A 9357-nucleotide genomic window follows, 5' to 3' on the forward strand; every position below is an offset into this window, starting at 1 on the left:
CATTCCCAGGGACCATAATTCTATTCAGTTAAATATATTTTTGAAAATTAATTTATTCTTGGAAGCACAGAAGCTATACACAGTATCCCTGATTCTCCACATTTCCCAGTTAAGGAGAAAATGCTGTTCAAATAAATCACAAAGACGATCTGACTCCAATGATAACAAGAGAAATAAATTGTACTTACAAAAACAGAAGCACATCTTACATGACATACATGAGGTACATTTAAACTTCTTGTAAACAAATTAACTTCAAAAAAGGTTTAGCTGCTACATCTCCAATCCCAGGTAAGAGAGAAGAAGAAGAGAGGTCCTATATAAATTGAAACAGAAGGCAGGCAAGGGCCAAAGGGGGTGGGGCTAACTGGCAACTGTACCCGAGTGTGAGAATTCTTTAAACCTTTTCCTCCCAGATTCTCTTGCACGAAGAGTTACAACATCCAACATATTCCTCTCTGGGGGCTGTAATTCCAGTCCCAGAACAAATTTCTGTAACTCCCACATTTACAATTCAACTTTTTTTGTACTGTAATGCATTCCAATGGAGCCCATGCAAGTGACCAAGGTATTCCTCGCTCCCATTATATCCAATGAGCCTTCAGGCATCTCTCCCTTGGTTTCCAGTGGTCATTCTTTCCTCTTCGCACACTCAGTTAGAGCTTGCCCCGCTCATCAGAACCTTCATCATAGAGATTAAGGGGAAGAGCGCCACAATCACTTCCTGTATCGGAAGTACTATCCATTGGACAGATCAAATCTTTGTGGTACCTGGGAGTCTCAATATTGGCCAGCCCTCTCTTTAAAGGGGGGGGGATTAGAACTACACCCCACCAGACTTCCGGTCTAGACCAGCACTTGTTTCCCACTCTTTAACTTTCCATAACTACAGAGACGCCGAGTGTCTTCGTCGCCGGAAAGAATGACACCCTCGTAGGGGGAAATGCGTTCTCCTCCTCCTCCTCCTCCTCGCGTTCACCTCCGGCCTCAGTGTGTCACAGTGTGGAACGTCCCCACCCCGCCCTTCTTCCCGGAAGTGGTGTTTCTGCCTAAGTCTTCCGGGTAAGCGGGCGGTTCCCCACCCCTCCGTAGAGCGCTGCGGCTGGCCATGGAGTGAGGCGGCAGCCGGGGCCTGGGGCAGGTAAGTGCGAGGGAGGCAAGAGGCAGAGCTGAGGGGAAGGAAGGATGGTCCGGCTGGGAACGGAGGAAGCCGTGAGGGCGACGCCAGGGTGCCCCTCCCTCACCCGCTCTCTCTTCTCTCCTTCCAAGCAGGACGGAGCCGCCGGACTGAGACGCCGCCAGGAGCGGGGCCGTCGCACCCCCTCTCCCAGCATCCTCCGCGTGGGGCCTCGACCTCCTCCCCCGACTCTCACCGGGGGCTCTGCAGCCTCGGACCTCTTCCCCCAAATACGAACGTGGGTGCCCCCAACAGCTTTTGCGTGGGGCTTGGCTCTTCGCTCCCGCTCCGAAGACGCACGTTTTGGCATCTCCCTCAACTTTGCTTCCCCTGCACAGACACTCAGACTCGCCCGTTTCTCCTCCTTCATTCTCTCCTGCAGTTTTCCATTTCTGTTTCTTTCCCTCTTCTGCCTTCCCTTCTCCATTCATTCCTGAGTGTCTCGGTTTATACCCAAGTTCCTCCTACAGACGACCTCTGAGCCTGAGTTTTCCTCTTCTTTCCAGACCTTTTATGCACTTAGGGTTGGTAACAATTCCATCTTAGAGTCCTCACTTTTTCTTTGCAAGAAGCGAAAAGCAAAACAAAAACTTGTTTCCTGCACCAGATCCACAAACGGAAATTCCTCACTTGCAACGGAGGTCCTTATTTCTCCTTTGCCTCTGTTGCCCCCACACCAACCAGCGGCTCCCCAGTTTGCAGCATTCCTGTTTTATGCTGTGCAGAGGGAAAGACAGCGCCCATGAGGGAGTACAAAGTCGTGGTTTTAGGGAGTGGGGGGGTGGGTAAGTCGGCCTTGACTGTGCAGTTTGTCACTGGGACGTTCATTGAGAAATATGACCCCACCATTGAAGACTTCTACCGTAAGGAGATCGAAGTGGACTGTTCCCCATCAGTACTTGAAATCTTGGATACAGCAGGGACTGAACAGTTTGCTTCCATGCGAGATCTGTACATTAAAAATGGCCAAGGTTTCATCCTAGTTTACAGCCTGGTAAACCAACAGTCTTTCCAGGTAACATATACAACTGTCCATTCTAAAAGGGAAATTTTGTTGGGATGGGTCTTTGCTACCAAAAGCAAGTTTGGATAATTGAAAAAAGAAAGTCTCACAGTTATTAAAAGTGCTTGCTATGAGAAGCTGTTCAGTGATTTCCACTGCTCCATCTGTGATTGTGGATTATTGCATAATAATGTTTTATCAGTAACCCAATTTAAGCATCTGTTCAGACTTTGTATTCCAGAAATGGTTTCATATGGAAAGAATTAAGATTCTCAATCACTAAACGTTGTTGCTGCCTTCAGTTAGAGAGCCGTGTCAGGAAACATGAATTTTTGTTTCTGAATTTTTGCAAGGAAATGGTTCTTTAGGTGTGCTTAGCCCACAAACGTTGTTCTCAGAAAACCCCTTAGGCCTCTTTCCATCTCTGAACAGCTTGCTCTGTGTTAGTTTTAATAAATAGTGCACTATGCTCATACGCCTGACTCCTCTGGGCCAGCCATCTCAAGTGTTAGTTCTGGCTTCTTGGGTTTCCAAGGTTGATTTGCACAGCAGGGGAGGGAGTGTCTGCTTTATCAGCTTGTTTCCTGTGTGAAGCTCAAGCATGCAGAGCTGCAGTAGAGCGTCTAAAACATGAGTTTGTAAGCAAGGAGCAGCAGATAAGTGAGAGACTGAGAAGCTGCCTCTGAAGGCTGTGTGATGCTGCTTCCTGGCACCAGCTGCTTTGCTGAGTTGGGCAGACTTCAGCTTCTTGGCAGAGCCTGTTACACCCACGCGAAGAGGCAGAAGCAGAGTATAGGAAAGTGATGAAAAGCCTGATAAATAGTATCTGAATTCCAGCCCCTTTTCCTTGGCATTCCTTTCTTATCACGTTGGCCTGCATATGCAGAAAAACAACAACTCGAGCCTTCAGTCTTGCTGCATTGAGCTGTTTTCTCACCCTAAAGTGGACCAAGCAGTGCCTTCTTGCACTTACAGTTGTTTGGAGGCTTTTTAAAAAACATTGTTAATTGAAAGGAAATGCACATAAGACTTCCAATGGAATTGGATTTGGTATGATTGCTCCTGTGTGTTCTAATTGCAAGATGCTGTAGCTCTTAGGTAAAGGTTTCCCTTGCTCGGAAGCCAGTCGAATCCAACTCTAGGGTTGTGGTGCTCATCTCCGTTTCCAAGCCGAAGAGCCAGCACTGTCCAAGACATTTCCGTGGTCATGTGGCCAGCATGACTAGACGCCGAGGCGCACGGAACGCGGTTACCTTCCCACCGAAGCGGTACCTATTTATCTACTTGCAATTTCTTGCTTTCGAACTGTTAGGTTGGCAGGAGCTGGGACCAGAGATGGGAGCTCATTCCATCACGCAGCACTAGGGTCTGGTCGGCAGTTCAACATCTTAACCACTTGAGCCGCCGCAGCCCTGCTGCAGCTCTTACAGGAATCTTATAGTAACAGTGCAGCAGTATGATTAGAAGGGTTTTGTCCCCTGTCTTCTTGAAGGTACTCGTGGAGGTGGTCACACTCCACCCAGCTGGATGTTGCCCTTACTGATTTTGCCCTGTCAGGTGTTTGAGACTGCGCACTCCTCCATTCTTGTCCAGGCAGGCATTAAACCAAGAGAACTGTCAAGTGCCCAACTGTTCACTGTATCTTTGGTTTCCTTCCTTGCCCCATTTTAGTCTTATGTTTTGTCATTACTTAGATTGTGAGCTTTCAGGAATAGGCTGGCCTCTCCCAATTCTGCATGAACTGTTTAAATTATTTTAGGTACTAAATAAGTACTTTGCACATTTAAAGGTGCTAGGGTTGTTGCCTCTTTCCTTCCCTGAACATTCGGTTGGCCTTTACAGCCCACACAATGATACCTGTCTTTTAGAACAGCTAATTACATGGGTTATATTTTTTTAATTTGGTAATTAACTATCATAGAGTGTTGTGCAAATTTGGTGTCACAAATTACTGAGACTTAACCAGGGCATTAACCAGTTTAATTTCTTTATCAGGACATTAAGCCAATGAGGGACCAAATTGTCCGTGTGAAGAGATACGAAAAGGTTCCTCTCATCCTAGTGGGGAATAAAGTGGACCTGGAATCGGAGAGGGAGGTCTTGTCGGCGGAAGGCCGAGCCCTGGCTCAAGAGTGGGGCTGCCCCTTCATGGAGACGTCTGCCAAGAGCAAGACCATGGTGGATGAACTGTTTGCAGAGATCGTCAGGCAAATGAACTATGCATCCCTGCCTGAAAAGCAAGATCAGTGTTGTACGACTTGCATTGTCCAGTGAGAGAGACAGAGAGCAAAACCTCAATCATGGCCATACAGAGCAGGTTGGTGGAATATTTGTGGCTATTAAAGGTGAAATCAATGAGTGGGAGATGCAGGGTGGATCGTAGTGTGATGATTCCTGAACAAGTTGTGTATTGCTCTTCTTGTTGCAATCCCTTAATTGAGATTGTGCAGGGGAGTCAGTAAAGAATTAGTCCATTTAACAAATGGCAAGGTCATGGCCTAAAGCTGTCTATTTAAAACTGTCAGCCAGCATTTAGGCTTGGGTGTCCTAAGTCTAGCACAGTGACCACTTTACTACACTGTCTCTTTCTGGGCAGCACTACAGAATTCAGAGGTCTACAGAAAACGCTTACCAGCTCTGAGACCACCTTGAATTTGGATCACAGGGAACTTTGGCTGTGGATCTCACATGAGTCTGCTTTATGCTGAGTTGAGCTACTGGTCTCTCTAACCCAGTTCCACTCTTGGGTCTTCAGCAGAGGTCTTTCACAGCCCTGCTACTTGAGATCCAGGGGATAGAACTTGGGACATTCTGCATACAAACAAATATGTTGCTATTAATCCTTGGACTTTCCCATAGTAGCTGCCCTGATAGAGTACCTAACTGCTGAGTGTCCAGTGGTTACCTAGCCTTGAAATATGCATCTTTGTTTTCCTGAACCTGGATGATGGTCCATAAATGAAACAATGGCAGAAAGGGATAGTAGTAGTGTGGTCCTCTTACGCTGTAAATTCACATTAAGTGTACACGCGTTGCCTTTTCTACCCAGGAGCCAGTTAATAGTTCTACCTAAAAGGTGTAACGTGGATGCTGCAATGCCTTACTGCAGGCCAGATAAGTCCTTCTTCCAAAGCTTCCTGGAATTGCATGTCATAGTCCCACTAGCTGGCTTTGTAAGGCTCTGAGACCACTCTCTGAGAAATTACTCTGGGACACATTCCCAGGTGTTCAGATGCCTAGCGCCTAATAGATTGGAGGGAGAACCAGTAGCAGTCAGAGCACCAGGCTTTTGTGTACGTAGGAAGACCTGTGTTGGGCTTGCCACAGTGTTTATTTTAGTGGTTGCAAAAAGTTGTGCAACCTGACCAGAGGGGAGCAACTCCAGAGAAGTGGTTGCAAAAAGTTGTGCAACCTGACCGAGCAACTCCAGAGGCGAAGCTGTGTCTGTTTCAGCTTGCCTGTACATGGTAGGCTTGGTTGATAAAGCTGTTTTCCTCATACCTCATGAAGTGAAAGTTGGTTGTCTAGCATTGAATGTGGGTTAAACTACCACGCAGCTGGCACCGTTGCTTGTCTTCAGAGCTGGCGTTGATCAGCTGTAATGGCTCATGCAAGCTGTAGCTAAACTTAGTCCCAGCCATGCAAATCACATTAATAATAGAAGCACTTGAGAAGCCATTGGTGCCAAATATACTTTTCTGTAAGGTGAGGCAACCTGTTGGCTTGAAGTAAATGCGAGGTTACAGAAGGGTTGTGCTGTGTCAGCCGTTGGGTAAATGTTTCAGAATGTCTGCAGTGATGGCCTACATTGTAAGTTCGTATTGAAGTCCATATCTGTTGCTTAGAGTGAAATAAAACTGTAGGACAACATTGGAGCCGTCCACTCTTATGAATGGGCAGGCTGGCTTGCCTCTTCTCTTCAGCTCCTGGCTCTTAAGTTTTATAAGGAATTTTCTGTGCAAAGGTACATTTTCAGCAGAGAGGCATGGTTTTGGCACTACCTTTCACACTTCATGAGATGGAGAACATTGTCCAGAGTTAAAGTCTTGGTGGCTGAATACAGAAAGCCATGGAGTATGAGGTAGAGGGCTTGCTCTTCAAATCTCTTGGAGTATGAGGTAGAGGGCTTGCTCTGCTCAGGAGCACTTGTTTTCCTTCCCCTTAATAGAGAAGGGTCTCTGAGGCTTCATGGTTGCATAAAAGCCTGTATTTATCGGCTCCTGTAGTCCCTTCAAAGCCATTATGTAAACCTGACTGCAGTTGCTAACTTTGTGTTGTGGCTTTGAGAAGTCATTATGCTCTTTAATGAACTATGACTATAAGAGAAATGTTTAAGAAGAAGAGATTGGATTTATACCCCGCCCTTCACTCAGAGTCTCAGAGTGGCTTACAATTTCCTTTCCCTTCCCCTCTCCACAACAGACACCCTGTGAGGTAGGTGGGGCTGAGAGAGCTCTTCTGAGGACTGCTGTTGAGAGAACAGCTCTGAGAGAACTTGTGACTGAGCCAAGGTCACACCAGCAGTTCCATGTGGAGGAGCGGGGAATCAAAACCGGTTCTCCCAGATTAGAGTCCACGCTCCTAACCACTACATCAAACTGGCTTTTTTTGTGTGAGTTTTGTGTGCTGAATGAAGAGAGGCAGAGATGAAACAAGCACCATATCTTAAGGTTGGTGTGGGGGGATGCCAGAGCCACAGTGGTATGGAATTAGTGAGGCTGTGCCATTGAGTTTATTGCTGCTTTTCATAAAGGGGGGAACCCCTGCCCAAACTTATGTAGATATTTAAAATATTTCTGTTCTGCTTTCCTGTGGCACACGCAAGCACATGCTTTAATCACACGAAAGCATGTGCCTGCCTCTGATTTGTTCTTTTTCTTAACTGCAGATAAAACTCAGAGGACATTTGCACAGATGCTGCTTTGGAGAACTCTTTCAGCCCAGGCTGCAGAACTGAGCCTTGCAAACCCCTCTTTCTCTCTCTTTCTCTCTCTCTCTCTCTCTCTTTAGAGCACATTTCCAGGCATCGGCGTGCAAAAGGTTGGCAGCGGCAGCTGTGGAGAACAGTAGGCCTGCAACAGAATCGCTTAGCATGTTTACCATATGTTTGAAATCTGTTCTTTATCTCTTGGTCCTCCTCCTTTTTTAAAAAGAAAAATAGCTTTCTAAGTTCCTATTAATGGCTAATATGCAAGCGTTCATTTTTCTCCCCCCCCCTAATATTTTGATTTCTTTAATTGATTTCCAAAACTTGTATTTATTAAACTTAACTCAGTATTACCTACTCAATGCCTTTTTAAGAGAAAGTTTTAATGGAGAAATAAAAAGTGAGCCTTAAACAAATGGTTACTTCTGTATATTACCTCACATCTGTGCTTGATTTTGCAAAAAAACCCCCCCCCCCCGACCCTTCCTCCTTCAAAATGTCATTGGTTGATACTTGGAAATGTTCTGTTTATGTGTCATAGAAAGATACTGAAGATTCATCTTGCATTGTGAGGATGTAAAGTCCCTTTTCACAGCAGATGTGGTGGCTTGTTGTAGTGATGGCCTGATACAAAGGTAGTTTATTTGACAAGGAGTGGAAGCATCCGGCAAGTGTGGTTACCCCCCTCCCCTTTGTTATCATGTGGCATTCACATTTTTGTCTTTCAACTGATGCAAGAAGTGTTGAAAATCTCCCCAGTACGTTTCCCTTCTGTTCGGCTTCCAACTTTTGGCTTTTGTTCTGCTTTTAAGTATGCCTTCTTGGAAAAGGGATAAATATGTCCCCCACAGGGTTTTGTGTTCCTTAAGCAAAATCTAACTCTGCTTTGCCCGGTAGGATTAAGATGACATCTGGCAGACTTCTGCACATGTAAATCAAATGCAAATAAAATGACTTTACATTTTCTAGTTCTTAAATATTGTCTCTTCTAATAATATTTTGAAGCAATATTTGTTAGTGGGGGGTGTTTGTTTTGGGGTGAATTTTTTTTTTTTTTTTTGTATTGGTGCTTTGTGGCGCTGCTGCTTTTTCAGTTTCTAGCAAGCAAGCATTATTTGATATAACTGGGCAATAGTGTGAGCAGTCAGCTCCGTACGGAAATGCTTGACCTGGCCATTGCCTTCTGCATGGTTTATCCAACATCATGTGATTTTTCTGGATACTTGAAGTCCTTAAACAGAAACACAGGTATTACACAAAATGAAGAGCATAGACACTGTGTGTGTGTTTTTTAAAGCTGATGAACACAACTTTGTCATAAGTTGGAAATTTTTCCTACCAGTCATTTAAAGATGTATTCACTTTCTTCTGTTCTCTCACTTCCTCCCCCCCCCCCTCGGGGTCTCTGAGTTGAATACTCATTTGACTGCACCGAAATTGCAGGTTTAAGAGCCCAGCTTAAGCCATTTGAACATGTCTCCTATGGGTATCCATCCTGATTTTTTGTCTTGTAATAGTTGAGTGTTATTGGCAATGAGCACTAGTGGTGAAGTACCCATATTGGAAGTCAGATAGTTTGTAATTTAAACTAAACTAAGGCACCAGCATGTTAGTTCCTGAATCCCATTTATATCCGAGCAAGTATAAAACACAGGGTTTTTTCCATCTTGTGTTTCCAGATACCTAAATTTGCTACGAGGTTACATTTGCACTTTAATGGAGGACTTCAAGCTGTTCTCATAGAATATTGCATGATAATGTGTTAATCGATGTGCCAAGGGAATAAAGACTTTTCTAAATAGGTAAGGCAGAAATGTTGGAGGGCCATTGAGTCTAGTTACTGTTTCCTCTGTATTTTGGCTGCTTCTGCACTTGGTATATTAACAGGAAAGGCAAAACTCAAGTATCTTTGGTGTATCTTGGAATAAAAAAGACCGAGACAGTTGACGTTTCTCTTAGCAGAACAAGCAACTGTTGCATGGTGTATATTCATTCACAGGACATCCAGCTCTGTCTCCTGCACACCGTGCCGCAAAAGGAAAGTTGTGTTTTGCAGCTCCTGTTTTGCAGCTCCTTGGTTTTACTGAAGCTTGAGGAGAGAAGTTCTGGTAGGTTGGCCCCTTTGTCCTTGTCCGTAACATCTGCACATTGTTCAAATCGCTGTGGTGGGGCTCTTGAAACACAGGCCATTTTCAGGTGTCTCCTAAACCATTCCACATAAGCTATCCCCTTACTAAGTGAAAAGGCTCT

General features: G+C 45.1%; 1 protein-coding gene across 3 annotated transcripts; it reads left to right on the forward strand.

Annotated features, from left to right (window-relative positions):
- Positions 1 to 1061: 1061 nt before the first annotated feature.
- On the forward strand, positions 1062 to 7495 carry RAP2C (RAP2C, member of RAS oncogene family). 3 transcript variants are annotated; one of them, XM_015416258.1, is made up of 4 exons: positions 1062 to 1141; positions 1270 to 2192; positions 4176 to 4497; positions 7069 to 7495. In XM_015416258.1, the coding sequence occupies exons 2-3, from the start codon at positions 1920 to 1922 to the stop codon at positions 4452 to 4454; spliced, it is 552 nt and encodes a 183-aa protein (XP_015271744.1). In that variant the 5' UTR covers positions 1062 to 1141; positions 1270 to 1919; the 3' UTR covers positions 4455 to 4497; positions 7069 to 7495. The 3 variants fall into 3 exon arrangements, with proteins under 3 accessions (XP_015271744.1, XP_015271742.1, XP_015271743.1); XM_015416256.1 differs by having other exon boundaries at positions 1273 to 2192; XM_015416257.1 differs by having other exon boundaries at positions 1273 to 2192; positions 7191 to 7495.
- The last annotated feature ends 1862 nt before the right edge of the window (positions 7496 to 9357 follow it).

This window comes from Gekko japonicus, unplaced genomic scaffold (genome assembly GCF_001447785.1).
Source record: "Gekko japonicus isolate JY-2015 unplaced genomic scaffold, Gekko_japonicus_V1.1 scaffold603, whole genome shotgun sequence".
In the NCBI taxonomy this organism is placed as follows: Eukaryota; Metazoa; Chordata; class Lepidosauria; order Squamata; family Gekkonidae; genus Gekko; species Gekko japonicus.